At 41.9% G+C, this 22,634-nt stretch overlaps 1 protein-coding gene across 3 annotated transcripts in view; it reads left to right on the top strand.

Moving 5' to 3' along the window:
• Window positions 1-22,634, top strand: part of PTPRZ1 (protein tyrosine phosphatase receptor type Z1) — a 113,181-nt gene that overhangs the window by 13,826 nt on the left and 76,721 nt on the right. For all 3 annotated transcript variants that reach the window (XM_035126983.3, XM_035126981.3, XM_035126980.3), the window contains exon 2: window positions 15,958-16,023. In XM_035126983.3, the coding sequence (XP_034982874.2) occupies window positions 15,958-16,023 (66 nt within the window). The remainder of the gene's footprint in view (window positions 1-15,957; window positions 16,024-22,634) is intronic.

The raw sequence follows: 22,634 nt of genomic DNA, 5'->3' as shown, positions 1-22,634 counted from the left end.
AGAGTTTTCAGCGTTTGGCATCAGTTGGTTAAGCCAAGAGAGCAAACTTCACTAGTCAGCAACTGAATACAAAATGGACTCAACAGTTGTCATTCAAGCGTTCATACAAATAAGTTTAGCTTAGGAATTATTCTCTTTCTTCATTCACGGCCAGTAGGTCTATACAAAAAGATTCAGGGTGCTGCTGCTGCTGTTGCTATTTAATTCTCAGTGCTTCTGTGCCTTTTCTGAATCATGCTGTCTGCTGTGGGGTTTGTTTTGTAGGAATCTTGCAGAGAAATGTTCCTTCCATGAGCCAGTAGTCTTTATTATCTGCACAGAGGGAGCTCCAGCTTTCCCCTTCATGGCAACGTGACTGCAGTGAAACAATCTGCTGGAGGTTTTTCTGACTCATGGTGTCATCTCCTAGAGTGCAAGCCTCAGAGGAAACGTGGGGATGGGAAAGATAAATTTATACATCCCTATGCCCCCCTGTGAATGTGTGTGCAAATGTGTAAATGTCCCCCAAATATTCAAACGTTTACAATAGCTATACAAATGCAGTACAGTGGTACCTCGCTAGACGAATGCCCTGCTAGACGAATTTTTCGCTAGATGATTGGGTTTTGCGATCGGAGGTTGCCTCGCAAGACAAATTCGTTTTGTGAAAAATTCGTCTAGCGAATAGAGAAATTCAATTAATGCATTCCTATGGGATTCGCAAGACGAATTTTTCGCAAAACGAATTGACTCACAGAATGAATTAAATTCGTCTTGCGAGGCACCACTGTAGGTCAATTTTGTACCTATTGTAGTTCTCAAAGTGGGATGGTGTGGTGTAGAATACTATCCCACTTCTTTTCAGTTATTGTAAAACCCTCCTGGGATTGTTTGATTGCATATACACCCAGCCATTCCTTCCAAAGGAGCCCAGGGCAGCAAATAACAAGCAATAAAACAGCAAAAGCTTCTTTTAAAAATTCCAATACAGGTGCAGACTGCATCTCAACTTAAAAGGCTGGTTGGAAGAGGAATACCTTCAGAAGGGTTTAATATTTAAGGGGAGGGAAATCCAAAAGGCGGATGCCATGACACTAAAGGCCTGATTCCTATATTGTGTGGAACAGACCTCCTGATAAGATGATATCTGTAGGAGGCCTTCCTCACCTGCAGAACATAGCCATCAACTGGGTTTGTAAGGGGTGGATGATCTTCCAAGTATCCTGCTCCCAAGTTGTATATGGCTTTATAAACCACAAGCTGCTGTCACTGCCAGTTCTTCAAGTAACTCTGGCTTGGGCAAGGCTAGAGAATAGAAGTAAGCCCCGTAGTAGCATGGTTCTTTTCATTGTGGATGCAGTAATTCAAGCTTGTTAGCAAATAGTTTACACAGCTATAAAGGTGGTGAATTGATAGCAGACCAAATGAAGTCTGTGCTAATTTGAAACGAAATCATCCACACCCACCCCACCTACCCTTCAAGCACTGGTTTAGTAAGGTAGGGCTGTCTGGCATGATTCAGTAATGGAAAAAAAAGATTCTTGTGCATTCATATTGTGCATTCATAACTTAGATGTGGAACTGGGTTCCTTCTGTTATTTATTAATTTAGGCTGAGGTGACCTATTTGATGATTACCAAAATCTGGGCCTTATTTTGCTTTTGGGGCCTCAATGCCACCTAGTTTATCTCCTGGGGTCATGGGAGCCAACTTCTAGAGTCTTTGCCCCCCAATAAACTATTTGAGGGGGCTGCCCCACAAAAGTTGATGGGCATTGTCATTCAAATGGTATGCATCATGTGGGGTGGGGCTTACCTGCCCCTCCCCCAATATTTTATTCAAGTTGGCACCGCACCGCTGCCTGCAATATGGTAACAATGAAAAGGAGTAAGCCCTTTATTGCTGTGAGTCAAATTACCTCTTACTAGTGATTAAGAACTGGACAGGATGTGGCACAGAGAATCTAGGTGGATGGGAAAAAACGGTTGGAGTTTCTAACGTTTGACCTGGACTTTTATTATAAACATTGGCAGGAGGTCATGCTTATTGTAATGTTGAGAAAGGAAAGGAACAATGTCCTCAGTGCCTTGATGTACTTACGGTCTTTCTGTTTGGTCTGGAAGTAGATGCTTGGAATGAGGTTTGTTGAATTGGAAGAAGAAGAACTCACAGAAAAGAAGGGGAAAATATACTTTTAAGTGCCAAGTATTGCTAATAAAGCTCAGCTGACATTCTCTTTAAGGATGAGTTTTCAACACAATCTTCAAATAACAAATTCAGCTAGGCTAGTATAAGCAATGTACCAAATTCTTTGCACATTGGCTGGGGAATATATGTGATTTATTGCCTACTGCATTGATGGTTTCAGTAAATCATTAGCTATGGGTATTATGTCACACACGGGCAAGTGTGTTCTATGTGTAACTGTCACGTTCATATTTGTTCAATATGACAGATGCAAGCCCTGAGGAAATGAAGTATGCTTGATTTTATACTTTGGTCAAATCCAGTTTCTGTTCCTGCAAAATAATCTATAAAAGCTATCTTCAACTTGGTGTAAGGGGGTTTAACCGCTATTTTAAAATCCTACCTTAATCTAGTCCTAGAATTATGTATAGGGCTTGATTTGAGAGCCAGCTGTTAGGATTAATCCTAAGAACCTGAGATGTTCTTCAAAGTTCTGCAAGCTTCCTTCTTCCTGAAATGCTCTGCTTTCATTAGTTTTTGGCATGACTTGTTATAATTTTACACTCCTCTGTATCATGCATATATGACTTCTAAATAAGCTGATTTTCTGTTCATTCACGATACACGGCTTCCTGGAAAACTGTTCAGCTCTCAGGGAAAGCCTCAGGAGATAGCACAAGGAACGGAGTGTGTTGTTATGTGTCAGAAACAGGGCTAATCATCCAAAGGAATAAGCATATGTTGCCCTCTTAAAAGTCTTACTTATGTAACTATACTAATTCACTGTTTTTTTTTTATTGGCTGATGATTATAGTTATTGTGTCCCAGCTGGACTTCCATGAGGCATTGACTGTGCTGCAGGCCAGAACAATGAATCCTAATGTTCACGTGATGCAACAGCTGCACCACGTGAACAAGAGCAAGTAAAAAAGTTCAGAACTTTGTATGTCAAACCACCTCCACTTTGCTGTGAGAGATGGGATATTATCACATACAGTATTTGGGTGTGCAGATGCACATCCTCCAACATTTCTTTGATTAAAATAGGGACTTCCTATTCAATAATAATGATGGTGATGGTGATGGTGATAATAATAATAATAATAATAATAATAATAGGGACTTCCTATTCAATAATGATAATAATAATAATAATAATAATAATAATAATAATAAATATTTATACTTTACCCATCTAACTGGGTTGCCCCAGCCACTCTAGGCAGCTTCTAACATATATAAAAATATTAACACATTAAACTTCCCTATACAGGGCTGTCTTCAGATGCCTTCTAAAGGTTATATAGTTGCTTATCTCCTTGGCTTGGGGGGGTGGGTGGGAGGTTTGTGTAACTCTGCACCCTCCAACCCTCTCAAAGGAAACAAGGACATCCTAAGGAAAAGCAGGTCATTCTGGGATCAAATCAAGAACCGGGACGACTTCTTTAAACCCGGAACTGTCCCTTAAAGATAAGGACACTTGGAGGATCTGCAGATGCAGTAGATGCTGTATATTTAATAGCTGAGTAGCAGGGGCGTAGCAAGGGGGCGTTGGGGGCAGGCCGCCCCTGGTGCTACCCTGGAGAGGGGTGACACTCGGTGCCCCCCCGCGACTCCCTAGCGGAGCCCTGCTGGCCGAGCGAGGCTTTTAACCAGGAGGCTGGAGGCTCGGCTTGGGAGTCGCGCGCTACCCCTCAAGAAGAGGAAGAGGAAGAGGAGGAGGAAGAAGAAGAAGAAGAGGAGGAGGAGTTTGGATTTGATATCCCGCTTTATCACTACCCGAAGGAGTCTCAAAGCGGCTAACAATCTCCTTTCCCCTCCTCCCCCACAACAAACACCCTGTGAGGTGGGTGGGGCTGAGAGACTTCATAGAAGTGTGGCTAGCCCAAGGTCACCCAGCAGCTGCATGTGGAGGAGTGGAGACACGAACCCGGTTCCCCAGATTAGGAGTCTACCGCTCTTAACCACTACACCACACTGGTTCTACGTAGGGGGCTAGCGATGCTGCGCATGTGCACTACCTAGAGGGGTAGCACCCCCCGCAGCCGCTACCGCAGCCGCCCTCTGCGCCTAGGGAGGCATTTTATGGGGAGGATAGAGGCTTGGCTTGGGAGTTGTGGGGGGTACCCCTCTACATGCATGGTCAGCATCGTGCTGTGCATGCACTCTATGAGCGATGCCCTGCCCCCAGGTGCACGGCAATTTGCCGCTCCGGGTGACACAGCGGCTTCGTCTGCCACTGCTGAGTAGAAAGGAGGATTTTGGGAGGTGTAACTTTTCTCATGCCCACAGCGCTGTGACATGGCAGGAAGCACTTGCCTGTAGTTCCTGTCATACAAAGCGATTGACTATCATGGTCCCTTTGAGCTCCATGATTCTACGATTCTATTTAAAAGTCAACAGCCACATCATAAACTTCAGTATTTATGGTCTTAGTACTGCACACTGTTATATGCAATGATTGTTCCACCTAAGGTCAACTTTTCAGAACACATTGTGGGGAAATTGCAAGACTTTGCACAGTGTTCTATGGCCCACCAGCCCCCTCTAGGCTTTTGGACAGAACCCTGCCTTGGACCCCTTTACTAGAGTACCCTGAGCTTTATCCTGGATTTTGGGAGTGGGGCATCTACCCTGTTTCCTCGAAAATAAGACATACCCATGAAATAAGCCGTAGCAGGATTTCTAAGCATTTGCACAATATAAGCTATACCCCGAAAATAAGACATAGTGATAGGTGCAGTTCTGGAGGGTGCCAAGGAAGAGGCGAGGCTGGACGCGTAATAAAAATAAGACATCCCCTGAAAATAAGCCATACTGTGTCTTCTTGAGGAAAAATAAATATAAGACAGTGTCTTATTTTCAGGGAAACACGGTACCTAGCTACCCAACCCCCCTGCTTTAGACTAAGGATCCAATCCAATGCCCTTTTCTGCCCTTTTCCTTGTGGCAATTGCAACAAGGAAGGCAACCCCCCCCCCCAGACAGGCCCAATACATCCGCAGGCAAATTCCTTCCTGGCTATGAATATGGCGACTGAATAATTCCACAGCAAGGCCATATGAGCTGCCTGCCTACCTCTGGGCAGCCACAACACAGAAGGGGCAGGCGGGACAACTGAGCTGTGTGCTGGAAGCACAACTGGCTATATGCCCGGCTGGTGGATCCCACAGAAGCCCAGCCCTACCAGGTCTACCACCAGATCATCACCCACCCACCAGACCCCAATAGGCTCAATAAAGTTTTACATTTTGTCAGGCAATCTTGTCAGCCCCTGCAGCCAGCCAAGGCCAATGCTGATGACTAAACCACACAGGTGTGCGGTGCCGTCTCATGCCCAAGATTGAGGAGACCCAGCATGCATTGTGTGTGTGTGTTGTCATGTGCCTGGAGCATGTCACACGTGTGATGTCATATGTGTGATGCACGACACATATGCACTGTCACATCATCGGGAGGAGACCATGCGTGGAGCGGCTTCAATGGCCGGCGGCTCCTCTCTCACACTCAGGAGGAGCCCCCAGTGCCACATTTAGCCTCCTCTGCCCCCATTGAGGGTTCATTGCACCCTGCCAACAGATATTATTGACGCAAGTTGATTACTTCTCCCTCATTTCCCCGGCAACCACACTAGGTCGCGAGCTCCACCAGTGTCTGAGTTACAATGAGCGGTTTTTACATGCCAAATTTTACATGCTATTTATTTTTTTATAAGAGAATATTATACTAGGATCTTTAAAGCCTAGAATGTGGCTAGAATGGTGACTAGAATGTGGTGAAATGCAAGCTTGTGACAATTGCAACAGAAAGCTTTAAATACAGAAAATGACATGGGAAGTCCACCACACAGATACTTTTTCTTATAATTTATATATATATATGTATATACTTCAGGGATGAAACAAGCTTTTCTAACATGAAGAAGATGCAAATAAAACTTTTAAAGAACAGTGTGGATATATAACAATGACCTTTGTTAGCTGCTTTTTGAGTATTTGGGACTTAAAAGTGGGGGAAATATTTTAAAATAACTTTAAAAAGCCAGTCAAGGATTATAGAGCAGTCTAAGAGTCACTTCTTGAAAGAATCTTATAAGTGGAAGCCCAGTGGATATAAGCTGGTTTATTTTATATTTTCTTTGGCTTCAGGGTCCTGTTTCACTCACTTTTTTAAGCCTAAAAGGAGTACAAGACATCTTTTAATTTACATTTATTAATTGTCATGTGAAATATTTTTCTTCTTCAAAAGAAGCCATTAGGTTGCACTGTATAATGACATTTAATAATGAAGCAATAATCTTAAAAATTCAGCTTGCATGCCTGAATTTTTTCCATTACAGTATTATAAGCTCCCCGTTAGATGTCAATAACCTTATACAGTAACCATTTCCTGCTCTACCATAGGAACTGCCACCCCCATTTTTTTCTTGTTGCAAATTACTTTGAATGAAAGGTACATTGTTCAAAACATTGCATTGCTTCATAAAACTAAACCAATGACTTAATGAAGTCAGCTGCATAATATCAGGCATGCAAATCTAATTCTATCTTGATCCATCTTTTATTATGAATTTAGTAGCACCTTTGTTTTCTGCAGATGTGGTAAGAATAGGCTTTGCATTGCCGAGATTGAAAAACAGGCCTGTCCAGTGCTTGAATCTAAACGTTTGCCCATATATTTTTCACCTACAATATTGTTTCAGTCACTATGTAACTCAGTGTTTTGTGCTATTACGTCACTGTGTATTTTGCCAATATGCCTCATTCAGGGAATTTTATGCGGTTGCTTAGCTGGTCCTAACAATCCGAGTGAACTGAGTGCTTGTTGTCGATTGCTAGCACTTATTTATGGAATAAATATCACAGAGGGTGGAAACACTTTTGTGAACATCTATACGTCAGCTAGATGACTTTGCAGCTGTGGGTGACAATGCCAAAACATATTTTAAAAAAATACAGTGGTATCTCGGTTACAAACACTTCAGGTTACAGACCCCTGCTAACCCGGAAGTAGTACCTCGGGTTAAGACCTTTACCTCAGGATGAGAACAGAAATCGTGCGGTGGCCACGCGGCGGCAGCAGGAGGCCCCATTAGCTAAAGTGGTACCTCAGGTTAAGAATGGTTTCAGGTTAAGAACGGACCTCCAGAATGAATTAAGTTCATAACCAGAGGTACCACTGTAAAAATAAAACTAGCATTTGTCTATATGACTTCAGACTTAAGTGGTGAGTTCAAGGCATTCTTAGTAGGGCATTTCTCCTGTGAAGACAAGACTGGAGGAGATTAGATTTAAGAGCATGTTTATGTGCAAATCGACAGATTAAGGTGTGATGGGGTGCTGCAATATCAGTTCAGATCTCAAGGCGCAATGAATGTCAACCCCCGAGTTCCAGTAGCTTTGAAGAACAGGGGGCTTCTTTTTTCTTTCATAGCCCTCCACTAAACATTCCTAGTTTGAGTTCCAGGAATGCCCTGTTCATTGCAGCTGGTTAGACAGTTAAGACTGTGAGGGCTCCATGCTATTTTGTGCAAGTGAATTTCCATTTACATGATGGGACTTCGTCCCCCCGCCCTTTCCCTGTGAAAACCACCTGTATACCCCCAATTTCTGCTATGGTTACTTTGCTCAAAGTGCAAAGGCTGTAAATACTATTTTGTTTGCAAACTCTTTTCTAAATGCAAAACATCACTTACAATAGGTGGGCTTTCTGACTGGATGAATGTACTCAGAACTCTGGGGAATCATGAAGACAGCATGGGACATAAGAGGGTGATGTGTTGGATAACAAGAAAGTCAAATAAAAATACTGATTTTTAATGCAATTTTAGGGGGGAAATTCACATTTTTAAAATAATAAGACAAGTTTAAAATTATTGGGAATTCTACACAAACGTTTAAAAGTCAATATTTTTATGTAGTTGCTTACCAAGCAAAACTAAATTATATTAATTTAACCAAAATATCTTTTGAATTCCCAAGTCATGTTACAATTTTTTAGCACCCCTCATTTTTGGAAGTTGAAAAATTCAACATGCCCTAACATGGGCATGGTTCTCCCACATGAAACATACGACTGGTTCCTCTTCTAGGTTATTGGGTCATCTCAGCTGAGGAACGAAGCGACAATCTGTCAATCACAGCAAGCTGGTCTGAAAATAGTCATAATTCTGTTCCTTCCTTCTTTCTTTTTCTTAATTTTTATAACCCCTTGTGGTATCGGTGGGCAGGTAGCTACCACAAGTTTGAGGCTGCACTTCCCCTCTTTCAAAGAAAGGGTGGAGGATTCTCTCTGCAGTTCTTCCTTGCTGTCGGATGGCACCCAGTGGACCCTTGTTCCAGGTGCAAAGTTTCTCGGACAGCACACCCTTTCTTTTTCTTCACCTGTCTCTTCCTTTCCTGCTGACGAAACACTTGAGATTGGATGTGCTAGCTTCTAATAATGTTATTATTCGTACCCCGCCCATCTGATTGGGTTGCCCCAGGCACTCTGGGCAGCTTCCAACACTTATAAAACTAAAAATAAAAATCTTTTTACAAGGGTTTGAGATTTCCTTCCAGTCTCTCTTGGGGCCTTATGCAAATACTTTGGGTCCAGATAGCACTGGCTGTCCCTAGATCTCCCTAAATATACACGCTGTTGCAGGTCATATCTGATTTTAAAAAATAAACTTGTGTGCATTATTAGTTTCAGGGGGAAAATACTGTACAGTATATGCATTTTTGTTTTTAAAATGTAAAAAGAAAAAACCCACCCGTAACTACATATTTTCTGAGTATGGTGTAAAAGAGAGGTGAGGGTCAGGATACTTGCAAGAAGCAGTTCAATTAAGTCTTACACAAGATGTGCAAACTGAGAGATTAGCTCTTCATCCCTCTTTACTCCTAAACATTTAGCCTCTGTACCACTTTTGATTAATATTTGCTGAAGCTGTAGCATGGCTTTGCCATCCACCTTTTCTCTGTATGAGCGTTAGGGAAAGGTTAACTCACAGCTAGAAAGAATCAAGTGAGAAAGGTAATTTCATAGGCAGGATTTATTCCCTGGGGGGTATTCATGAGAGGAAAGAAGGAAGGGAAAGAGGACCAGGGAAAGGAAGCTTTCAGTGCTGAGAATGGATGTGAAATGGGAAAGTGGGGGAAAGCCAGCCAGACTCAGGGCCGGTGCTAGGGTTTTTGGCACCCTAGGCGAGGTCACCTTCTGGCGCCGCCCCCCCCCCAGTGTGAATGGCAGGAGGAATGAAAAGGGGCACAGAGCCCATGTTGCTGGCCTGGGCAGCGGACGCTGTCTCCGTGCCGCTGCCAGCGCCGCTTCCTTCCTGCTCTCGGCCGCTTCTGGCCGCTTCCGCAGTGGTGGGCGGCAGGCGGGCTGGCCAGCGCAGCGCCCCTCAATTTCGGCGCTCTACACAGTGGCCTAGTTTGCCTTTATTAGAACGCCGGCCCTGGCCAGACTGTGGCTGGGAGGAGCCTATGACACAAAGTTAATAGCTCTTCAGAACTGTATGTACAATTTTACTGCAGCTATCCAAGGCAGGGTGTTTTGTAATTATGCCATTTTAAGAGCCATCTTCAGACTATAACTGCTCAAACATATTTAAATGAAGACATAATACGCCTATGCAAAGGTGGAAGAAGGCTAGATACTACTCTGGATAGGAAAAGAAAGAAGTTAATAAATGCAAATTTGTTAAATGCATCAGTTCAAGCATTTTCTCTGCTTAAAGTCACGATCTAGCAATTAATACCAAGAGGGGAACTATTCTGAAGGTGGAAATGCTGCTTGTTTATGTTCAGTGTTTCTTTAGCTCTTCATGTTAATTAGTGACTTTTTTTTATACTGAGGATTCTGTTCCTATGAGGGTATATGATTAGAATAGTTACATCTACCTTTGACTTATGAAGGTTTTTGTTTTTTTTAAGGCTTGTGATAGAAAGTAGTAATTAACCCCGAGCCTAGTAAATTTCCAGCCTTTGAGATCAAAGGCAAATACACTAGCTCCATAATTAGCTTTGTATGCTACAAAATTAGATTCCAGATGAAAAAAGCAGCCTTTATTAAAACCCACGAGCTTTGTAAAAGGGAAAATGACTTCAGTAGAATAAGAGCCCCAGATTGCTTTGGTTAAGGAATAAACAAGATGCCTCTTTTATGATAATGCAAATATTGGCACCGTTTCCACATTTTGAGGCTTTGCTATAAGCAGAATATTTCTGTGTGCGTTCCAAATGGTGGGGGAATTAAAAAAGCCACAAATTGCTTATTTGTTGATGAAGTGCATAGAGGTGAATTCTGAATATGAAAAGTAAAAGGGGCAATATGAACATAGCTGCCAAGTCTCCCGCTGAAAAATGCGGGCTCAGCAGCGGTTCGGCACCGGAAGTCACTTCTACGCATGTTTGGACATGCGTAGAAGCAACTTCCGGTGCTGACACTGCCCGATTTCCGGTGCCCAGGCAGGGGCAGAGCGGCACCCGAAATGGAGCCTCCCTGGCATGTAGGATATCTGGGGGATTTCCGGGATTTTTTTCTATTCGGAATAACAGCAGGAAACAGATTAAAATCCGAGGGTTTCCTGCGAAAAACGGGAGACTTGGCAGCTATGAATATGAAACTTGAATGCAAAGACCCAAACTTGGGCTTCGTATAGGTGCTTCTCAACAAGTGGTTTTCTGCTGCAGAACGAGCTTTCTTCACACATTACTCCTGTATTAACACACATATACTGTAGTGTCCAGAAGCAATATTGTCTCACCTATGTCTCACCTTTCAGCCCAATTTCAAGTGGTCATTCTTCTCCTCCTCAGAAATTTGCAGGTTTTTCTGTTTCCCAGCAGCGAGTATCCCACTAAAACAGCAACTATAGAGCTTTGTCTCCATATATATATATATATATATATATATATATATATATATATATGACAAAAAGCATTATTTATTAAGAAGAACACATCAAGTATCACAATTTTTATTTATTGAAATATGGTATAATTTGAGAAGTATACTATCACTTCCATACAACTAGGTGTTATGAACGTCATAATATGAACTTCATATTAATAATTTAACTGTAACTTTGTCTTCAGAGACAGCGGGAAATGTTGCAGAAGATATATCAGAAAGATTGTGCTAGTAAACTATTGGCTTTGTTCACTCTGTAGACTTGTGTAAACTTTCAGAGACCTGGTGTGAATGGTTGGGTTCTGAATCTGTGTCCATGGCAATCTGTTCAAAGTATAAAGGGAAGTTACAATGATGTTAACCCATGAAAAGGGTTGGTTTTTTCCATGGAAAGCTGTCAAGACCTGCTTTGCATTCATATAGCCAAGTTAATCAGAGCAGTCAAGAGTAAAGGATTTCTATTTCAGAAGTGGCAATGTTCTCTGGCCATATTATAAAATGTGTATTGCATTGCTTGAATAAATTCTCGTGCATTTTAACTTCTGGATCTCCTCTCTCTAGATTATGATCTGCATAATGTTTCACCAGCACAAATAGTTAAATAGGGGTTTTTCAGCCCTCCACCCCCTTTCTTTTTGTTGTCAGGCTGAATGAGATCATTGATTTGAGAAATTTACTGAATAGTTGGCGGAGAACAAGAGGGTCAGATAAACATCTAATTTTCCATTTGTATCCTATTGCCATAAAGTAAAAACACAAGTATGTCTCATAAGACCAGTTTCATACCTACTTGACTGATATTTTGGCTGTTCATAAATGTTCCTGGCATTATGTCCCCAGCATGCTGCCTCAAGGAGAAGAAAGTGGACTTGAGCTAGCTTGCAAAGACTGAGGCTGGGTCCCCACACCCCTGTTTCCTGCACTGGGTTTTTAATCTGTGTTCACAGGATGTTATCCAAAATACATATGCGTCCTTTGCTTTGTTATAACACATTATCCTTTGATGGTGTGGTTTCTCAAACCATCTTCACAGCGATTGCAGTCCTTAAGCCATTGCTAATAAAGGTGTACTGATGTGAACAGCTTGGGGGGTGGGGAGCTATGAAATGCACCAGGTAAAGCACAGCTGCATGCTAAAGCAGTCATATGAACACACCTAAGACTTTTGTAGGCCTTTGTCATGCAGATAACATAGCACGTTTCCAGATAGAGGTTGTTGTTGTTTAGTCGTGTCCGACTCTTCGTGACCCCATGGACCAGAGCATGCCAGGCACTCCTGTCTTCCACTGCCTCCCGCAGTTTGGTCAGACTCATGTTGGTGGTTTCGAGACTAGATGGAGGTACAACCCCGAAATATAATTGAACCAGCCAGCTGACTGTGGATTAAACTGCAGGTCTACATTCCATCCTGAGAACTGGTTTGATGGGACAGATGGTGTCTCGGGGGGGGGGGGGCGTATAATATGGGCTGTCCTAGATCTAGCTGATCCTCATAGTTGCTATTTAAAAAACCATAATGGTATGTCCCCACACTTTCTCAATTAAAGTTCCATTTTCTAGTTGCAGAAAGTTCTTGGGTCTTTCCAAGACTATTTCTATCTGGCTGTGGAACATGGATAGCTTAGTGCAACACTCTTATGAACCTTTCTGTGTGCAGTTAGCTAATTTGAAGCCTGTAAGAGAGTGTCTATACACAGAAGAGCTTCCTGTTTAAATAGAGGGATAAGTAGAGTACAAGATGACAATTGAAGAAAGGTCATGGCTTCTATTATTTGGTTCAACAAACCAAAATGAGACTTTTCTTATATTATGTCAGCACCATGAGATGTTGTAAATGTTTTGCTGTTGTGTTAGTAAAAGGGTTACATAGTACTGAAAAGCAAAGATTATGTCTATGTTGGTTGTTTCAAATACTGTACCTTTGTAGAGAAAGATTATCTGAGTTTTGATAGCATTGGGGTGTCCCTACAATCTTTTAGATTTTGGTTGTATTTTGTCTGGATTTAGTAGGGCCCTGGGTAGACCAAGGACCCTCAAGGTAGCATATTTATCTCACTTTCTGACAGTTTACGGAGAGATTTGGATTGCTTCATTTACCTCTGTTTTGATTCTGTAATACATTATTAACTTGCTGTGGTCCTTGCTCAAACTCAATGCATATTTATAAGCCTAGCAGTTGCCTGTGGGTGAGCAGTGTTGAAAAAAGTAACAGTGTATGGTTGTTGCTTTGTCTCTCCATATTTGGTGGGACTGAAGCCACCAAAGGCATGTGTTAGGGACTGGCTGGAAGCTGAGGGGTTGTGGCTGGATACTGATAAGTGGGCACTGGGAGAAGCAGGGTTGGAGACTGACTTGGACGAAGATATCAGTGATCTGGGGGAGCCTGCAGGACAGAAGAGTGAAGAACCCATGCAGAAAGAGGGAGAAATAAGTAAGCCTGGTGTAGAGTCAGGGGCTTCCACACCTCTTCTTCCTGCCCACAACTCTCCTGCTCCACTGTCTTCCGGGAACAGGAGAGGATTGAAGTCAAAGGTACAGAAACAGATTACTCACAGGTGGAGTCTTCACCTGCTAGTGGACAGCTCAGGTGGGGAAGATACATAAGCTGAGGTGGAGCCTCTGTCTTGTTGCAACTGCCTCATTGGGTGCATACTTGAGCTTTCATGAAGCAAAGATCTGGAATATATGTGTGCATCATACTTGCTCCAAAACAGTCCAAAAGAAGGGCTTCAGATAATGACGACCACAGCAGGGTCGTGCCAGGGTCGTGGCAGGGTTGTGCCAATCCTTTAGGTATTGTGGTCTTGAGCCATTTAAGGCTTTATAGTTCAGAACCAGCACTTCGAGTTGGGCCTGGCAGCCTGTGATACTTGGGTCAGTAGTGGTACTATATACTCAAACCGGTGGCACTCACCCCTAACTTGGACAGCTGCTCCAGAAGGATACCATGGTTGATGGTCTCGAAAGCTGCTGAGAAGTCGAGGAGAATTAACAGGGACACATTTCTCCTGTCTCTCTCCCGGCAGAGGTCACCATCCAGGGCGACCAAAGCAGTTTCTGTGACGAAACTGAAATGGTTCTAGAAAATCAACTTCCTCTAAGAGCAGCTTCTTTCAGTTTCTCAGCTTCATTGTGGAAAAAACTGCCTAGTTTTAATTAGATTAATATTTAGCCTAAATTAAATATTTAGATTAATCTAGTTATTAATTAAATTAACGACCCAATTTATGGGTCCAAAGGAAATTATATAACTGACAGGCATTTAGCAATATGAGTTTGCCTTACTTGCCAAGCAAGAGAGTACCATTGTAGCTATGCCAACACAAACCACATCTATTATGTCAATTATAGCTAAATATATTAATTGTTGAAACATGTTCATTATACACAAGGGAAAGCCTACAAGGAATGTTTGGAAAGGTTTGTGCTAAACTAAGCAGACTTTGCCTCTTCGTAGCTCTACTCTCTCTCTGTATGCCTGCATATTGAGATGCTCTGCCAAGCAGAATCCCGTTATGTTTTCTCCTAATGATACTACCCAACAGAAGGTGACCTGGACACCTTTAAGGTTCAACAGTCCTTTTTTTATTTTACTGTCTCCATAGGTGAGGTATTGAATAAAATATTTTCCTTCAGAACATTTTGTAAATTCTCTAGCAAAACAGCTTCTTTGCTGCTCTTTAAGCTGTCTGCTTCACACATCCGGACTTCCTGTTTCCTCTACTGTACTCTTTTACCTGTTTATCCTTACAGTATTTGTTTGCACAAAGTTTGCAGGGATGTTATACAGCTTCAGCAGTTTGTGGAGAATTAATTTATTTGTGGAGACATTATATGACATTGGGGGAGTGGGTTGAGGGGAAGCAGGTTTGTTGTTTACGAGCACCAAATCTTCTTTGACCTCCTTTGTAATGTTTTGTTTTTAAATCTTTAAGATGATATTTTTGTTTCCTATTACTTACTTACGTTGCTTTAAATGTATGTTTTATATTTGAATTTCTTCAGTAATGTTTTGTTCTGGGTTTCTTTTATTTGATGTTTTAAGGTGTTGTAAACCACTTTGAGATTTTCTCTCCCTTAAAAACATAAAGTGGTATGATAATGATGATGATGATGATGATTTTTAATTGTGCAACCTGAAATTGCTGGCTTATGATCAGCAATTCAAAATAAATCAAACACCCCTTTGTGATGACCAATTAAACAGACACAAAACAATGAGCAAGCTTTTGAGTATACCGGAATTATTCATCAGGCTAGCCCTAGATGATAAGCAAAGAGGGAGAAGTGAGCAAATACTGCTTGCCCCTGCATAGACCTGTAACATCACTTAGGGCTGTTGCCTCTGTATTGTGGGATGCCCTTTGCTGAACCAATCAGTTGCATCAGGTTTCTTGTGAAAGCTTCTCTTTTAGCCCAGGCTTTCCCTGACCCATGAAATTGGCCCCCGTTTTATGTGTTTGAATCGTCTGAATTTCTGCTTTATTCACTTTTATATGTTTTTATGCTCTTTTATATTGCTGCCTTACTGCTTCTAGGTTGTGTGTTTTAAAAATATACAGTGTTGTGTATTTTTAAAATATATTGTTTTTTAGACTGCACACTGCTTAGGGATTTTTGAATTATTAAATGGTGCATAAAAAGCTTTTAAATAAAATAAACAGATAGGCCAAAAAAATCATTTTTGTTGCATAGCCATAGAAGAAGCTTGGCTTGTCATGAAGACTGCCTGTGCTTCAGAATTTACCAATGCACAACTTACGTTAATTACATTTCGATACTGTGTGACTATAGAACAAAGGTAGCACACTGACACTGATGCCGTTTCTTTTCTATTTTGTTTCTCTGTGCTACTTGATGCTGACATGTTTTATTATTGCTTGTTTATTTTAGAATTTGTTTCTGGATACATTAGACAGCAACGCAAAATTATTGAAGAAGTTGACTGGTCCTATTCAGGTAAGTGTAGTATTTGATATTTTATGACGGTCTGTTATTATAAATAAGCAAACTGTCTTCTTTACAATGCAAACTGAATCAACTGGGTAAAAATGTGCTCCCACATAGATTAAATCTTAGCTACTAAAAGCATGAAGAGATCAGGGAGTGTTTTGTATTTGGTCTTCTACTTAGATTTCACCTTCCTAAAAACAAAACCTGAAGTTCAGTCCCTGAATGTGAAACAAGAGAGGAACTTTCTCATCTCTTCTGCTGGATTCCTTATTGAAAATGAATGAATAACTTTCTAAAGTTGAGTCAGCAGGAGGAGGACCAGGGGAAGAGTGTGAAACAGGTGTTTTTTTATTGTGAGTACCTGCATGATAGCGATGCAGGTGGCACTGTGGTCTAAACCACTGAGCCTCTGGGCTTGCTGATCAGAAGGTCTGCAGTTTGAATCCCCGCGATGGGGTGAGTTCCCGTTGCTCGGTCCCAGCTCCTGCCAACCTAGCAGTTTGAAAGCACATCAGAGTGTGAGTAGATAAATAGGTACCGCTCTGGCGGGAAGGTAAACGGCATTTCCATGCACTGCTCTGGTTTCGGCAGAAGCGGCTTAGTTATTCTGGCCACATGATCCGGAAAAACTGCAGACAAACGTCGGCTCCCTTGGCCAGTAAAGCAATATGAGCACCGCAACCCCAGAGTCGTCCGCAACTGGACTTAATTGTCAGGGGTCCTTTACCTTTTTACCTGCATGATTGTCCATTTACTGCCATAGTTTGGCTTGCTGTGATGGGTGGGCTGGGCCTTTAAGTGCTTCAGTAGTGGTCCAAGTCACCATCCTATAAATCAGAAAGCAGTTAGGCTGATGCTCTATTTCATCTTTTTCTGGAGACATTCACAAAAAAGCTGCAAAGGAAGTGACTAAAGGTAAAGGGACCCCTGACCATTAGGTCCAGTCGTGACCGACTCTTGGGGTTGCAGCATTCATCTCGTGTTATTGGCCTAGGGAGCCGGCGTATAGCTTCCAGGTCATGTGGCCAGCATGACAAAGCCGCTTCTGGCAAACCAGAGCAGCACATGGAAACGCTGTTTACCTTCCCGCTGTAGTGGTTCCTATTTATCTACTTGCACTTTGACGTGCTTTCGAACTGCTAGGTTGGCAGGAGCTGGGACCGAGCAACGGGAGCTCACTCCATCGCGGGGATTCAAACCGCCGACCTTTTGATCGGCAAGCCCAGAGGCTCAGTGGTTTAGACCACAGCGCCGAAGAAGTGACTAAATTAGATTAAAGTCACAGAGTTTGGAGGCCCAATATATTGTTGGGGTGCAGTCATGCTCAAACTGTCTGTGACCTATGTCTTCCTTCCTAATCTTTGTTCTGCATACAAACATGGAAGATAAAAACCCTGCTAAAGAATCATTATAGGTAGGCTTTGCACAGGATATCAACATGCATTCAAGAGAGGACAAAATTTCCCCTCGGGTCGCAAAGCATTGGCAGATCTGTTTTACAGCTGTTCCTATAGCCTAAGGGCTTCTCCTGCATCTGCAGATCTTTTCGTTTCCTTGGTGTTCAGACCTGCAACTGGATAATATGCAAGGAGATTAACTCATTGTCTACAGTTCTTAAATGATTAAAATTTCTAGACACCTCAGCTGAGGTGTTCAGATAAAAAGCCATCTCTTGGGCATTGCCATTTCCTCTTAGGAGACAAAGATTTCTACGCCTAGCCCAATTAAACTATTATTTTGGACTGGGTATGCCTTTGGAGATTTATTTGTACAAGAAGTCCTTTTGTTCTTATATTTATATCATGTAAATGTGGATATAGTATCTTACAATGTGATTGAAGAGACTTTGAAATTGTGTAAAACATATGATCTTTACATTATCAAGAAATAAGGATGAGAGATTACGGTATTATATTGCCTATACATACAATCTCTAAGACCTGATACTTCCTTTCTGCATCTCTTATTTTCTGCTTGTATTTCTTTTGCCAATTTTTGTTGTCCCTTCTTGCTATCCCCTCAAAAAAACCACTGACATTTTCTAAATAGCTTCCTGACTCTGGTAATTGTCCGTTTACATAAGAATTGAAGTTGATAGCACTAGCATCACTATTTCCAGTTGGTTCAACAACACTTATACTTTGCACCAGACATGGTCATCACTTCACGGATGAGTGGCATTTTAAGCCATGTGTCCACACATATTACTCCAGTGAAATACACAACACTGGCCTAATAATATATTACGGTACCTTTGCTAGAAATGCAAATCACTGATAGCTGATAGAGCTATATACGTAGTCCTTCAGTATGCAAGTGACCTCATCAAACTCTTTTGTGTTACCTTATGCATCCTTCCACCTGAAAAGTACAGGTTATGGATGCCTGCCATATATCATCAGGAAAGCTATTTCACAGAACATGGGCATCATAATCCTTTGGTGTGGTGTTTTGCTACTTGAAGCAGGGTTCTATGTATCTTGAAGGCTCACTCCATAAGCATGCTAAAAGCCTACCAACAAGGGCTGCCTTTCCCCATATGAACTGACCCAGCCACTGCAGTCCCAACCTGAGGCTCTTCATGTTCCTTCTCCATGAGAGTTCCAGAGGGTGGCAACATGAAAACGAGCCTTTTCTGCAGTGCCTCCCTGTTTGTGTAATGTTCTCCCCAAGGAGGCTTGCCTGGCACCTTCATTACATATCTTTAGGCACCACGCAAAAACATTCCTGTTCTCCCAGGCCATTGGCTAATTGAACAAACTGTGGTCTTTTAAACTGGAGGAGGGTATATTGATTTTGTTTGTAACTATGTTATGTATGGTTGTGTTTTTATATTGTAAATCTAATAAATAATAAGAATAATAAAATTATCCTATTATAGAAAATTTGTGGCAGAGCTGAAGTTAACCTCAGTCTCAGCCAAAAACCAAGGGACATAAGAGAAACTCTTCAAGGCTTCTGCAACTGTAATAAAAAGATGTGTTTTCCCATGATTACTGAGGCAGTGTAGCTTTCACCAGAAGCTTCCTGCTTTCTTATGCAAATGGAATTAAATTTGTCTTTCTTGCTCAGATACAACAGGAGGTCATGCTTAGTTTTTTGCTATTGAAGCAAAAACATTGCCTTTCTTGCCTTGTTTTAATTCAACTGAATACACAGCTGATGTTCATAGAATTGGTACTTTACAACTTGTAGATGCAATCATAACCAGTGGTCTGATAAACTCTTTGAAATTCTACCAAGTGTCAACAACTGATCTTTTTAGGGAAGTGCAGGAAATACCACAAAAGGAGGCCAACCCTTTTAATTCCATGTTACTATATGGCTGCTAGCCAAACCACATGTTTATTGGATTGTGGTGAACTTCTTACAACCTCTTACAACTGTGAATGGTGTTCTCAACCATAAGTGTGTTAGAAGAAAAGCCAACCTTCCAACTCCAAAAGCTGAAAGTCAGCCACCAAGATCCACTTGGTGAAACTGGAAAGTTTCATTTCTTGCAAGTGGAAGTCAAGAGCCTAGGGACATACCAAATCAGAACCGGCCTACCCATGAGGCAAAGTGAGGGGACTCACCCAGGAGCACATTCCGGAACATGTGCATCCTGGTTTTGGGTTTCCAAAAGTTGGACGGTATGCCACCTCTCACACTCTCACATGCACACCATGAACCTGATCTAGGTCATTCATTGTACAGTACCCCCAAAGCTGTTACATAAAAACAACAATAATCACACAAGGCTAATGATATGATCTAGTTTGCCCCGAATACTCTTTAAAAATGCTCTCAGTAAAGGACTTGATTTATAATATTTTTTATTCATTTTATAAGAAAAACAAAAAAAGAATAAAAAACCCTAACAATCAAAACATACAAAACAAAAATACTTCTTACAATATCATAACTTCTTCTTTACATCTGTAAATGACTTCCCCCAATCCCCCCCCCTTCTCAATTTCATTTCTACTTATCTTTGGCAGTTTCAAAAAAATATCCTCTAAACAAAATTCTTTTTTGAAACATTCTAAAAGAAATTTAACCTATATCCTAATTCAATGCCAAAAACCTATAATTCCTTCCCTTAGCTACATTAAACAATGTGTGTGTGTGTGTGTGTGTGTGTGTGTGTAAACTGGGCATGTGTGCTCCTCTCCAACGTTCAACAAAACCGCTGGACCGATTGCATTCAAATTTTAACACAAAGTCAAATGCGACTGGAATAGCAAGCTCAGACCGTTTTCAAAGACAAATGTCAAACCTGGACCATGTAAAACCCCCAAAACCCCGTGTTCAAAACCACCCTACTCAGACGAAAGTGCATGCTGGGAAATAGAAGCCACAAACTGCATCTCCATTGGCTACAGACTATCGGTGACATCACAAAATTCCTTGGCAACCAACTGAAAATGGGCCTTTCGCAGTAACAAGGCCCAGCATTGCCCAGCCAGGAAAACTGACTAGGCCGCAGGGGTTTCCGAGGGGGAGAGATAGAGAGGGGTGGGGAGCTGGGAAATAGAGCGGTCTCCATTGGCTGCAGACTATCGGTGACGTCACAAAATTCTGTAGCAACCAACTGAAAATGGGCCTTTTGCAGCAACAAGGCCCAGCATTGACCAGCCAGGAAAACTGACTAGGCCGCAGGGGCCTTTCGCAGCAACAAGGCCCAGCATTGCCCAGCCAGGAAAACTGACTAGGCCACAGGGGTTTCTGAGGGGGAGAGATAGAGAGGGGTGTCGTGACATCATGCAACAAGGGTGAGGAATGGGGGCGCTGAGTGACTTTGGGGAGGAGGAATATGTTGGGGCGGGGTGGAGGGATTTCACAGAACATGCGTGGGTAGGGGAGTCAGGGTTGGGGCAGGGCAAAATTTTACAGAACACGCATATGGGGGGAATGATTGTGTGCAAAATGAAGGGGGACTATGAAGGTGAGGGGACTCTGAAGGGAGACTCTGAAGGTCCATTTAACATAAAAAGGTCCATTTAACACAAAAAGCCACAGCAACACGTGGCATGGCCAGCTAGTATTACAATATTTTTTTCAAATAAAATTTAAATTTCTTCCAATCTTCTTCCACCGTCTCTTCTTTCTGGTCGCAGAGTCTCCCAGTCAGTTCCATGAAGTCCATCATCTTCATTTGCCATTCATCTATAGTTGGCATATCTTGACTCTTCCAATTCTTGGCAAGAGGCTGCGGCTGCGGCTGCGGCTGTGGCATACAGAAAGAATGTAATGTCCTTTTTGGGGGATTTTTTGGGAATAGTAGGGGGACTTGATTTACAAATAGGCCAGTTATGGACATTCATGCAAATCTATAATTTTATTACAGTCATCATGCAGGACAAAAGAGCAATTCTATGCACTCTACTTGGGAGTAAGCTCCATTGGGACTTGCTTCTGCTAAAAACAACCACCACCACCATGCATTTCAGACCAGTGAAGCATTTAATTCCCCCGTCTGCAAAACATCCCTGAAATAGTAGTTAGAATATGTTTTCAGTTGTCCACAGTTGTTAAATCATGAAGCAACTTAGGAAGTAGATGTGACTGTCCATTAATCTAATGAAAACTATGTAAGAATTCTAAGTAATGTAAGTGGATTCTATACTTGCAAAGCAATGATCATCTTTAAAATACCCCTAGCTAGCAGAACAATGGTGGTAGGAGAACCCTGATAACTTTTCATTGTCTTTCAATTTAATTCTGCACAGCAATACAGTACTAATTACATTTTTGAGTGCAACTTTAATCTTTCCTTCTGTCTCACAAAGTATACCAGAAGTGTTTATTTGATTACCTTAGACAATAATTTGTTTTCAGCGTTTCCCTTTGTTATAAAACATTTATGTTCTCAGTAGAGAGTTCAGCAGCTTGCTTCCATATTCTAGAAAGCACAAACTTTTTTGCCGGTGATATTCTGTACTTTACCTTCTCTAAAGGTAAAGGTAAAGGGGCCCCTGACCATCAGGTCCAGTTGTGTCCGACTCTGGGGTTGCGGCGCTCATCTCGTTCTATAGGCCGAGGGAGCCAGCGTTTGTCCACAGACAGCTTCCGGGTCATGTGGCCAGCATGACAAAGCTGCTTCTGGCGAACCAGAGCAGCGCATGGAAACACTGTTTACCTTCCCGCCGGAGTGGTCCCTATTTATCTACTTGCACTTTGATGTGCTTTCGAACTGCTAGGTGGGCAGGAGCTAGGACCGAGCAACGGGAGCTCACCCCGTTGCAGGGATTTGAACCGCTGACCTTCTGATCAGCAAGCCCTAGACTCTGTGGTTTAACCCACATTTTCTCACTTTTCCGATGCAAAAGTGTTAATTGTAATATATTAGGAAATAGAAGCGTTAGTTGCTTTGGCTTCAAAGCTATTTATCTGACATATTGGACAAGAGACTTTTGTAGTTAAATGATGCATAATTTATTTATTTATTTATTTAATCCTCACAAAGCATTTAATTTTGAGGAATGATGAATTTGTAAGGCAGCTGCAAAATCATTTTATGCAACGTTATCAAGTCTCAAGGCATAGTATAATCCAACTGAGAAGATGATTCACGCATAGTAGGTTTTGAAACCATGATAGCACTTGCAGGAAAAATGATCATGTAATAGCGCTAC

This window comes from Zootoca vivipara, chromosome 9, assembly GCF_965207765.1.
Source record: "Zootoca vivipara chromosome 9, rZooViv2.hap1.1, whole genome shotgun sequence".
NCBI lineage: Eukaryota > Metazoa > Chordata > Lepidosauria > Squamata > Lacertidae > Zootoca > Zootoca vivipara.
Note: the sequence above shows the minus strand (reverse complement) of the source record. Positions and strands in the feature narration are given on the sequence as shown.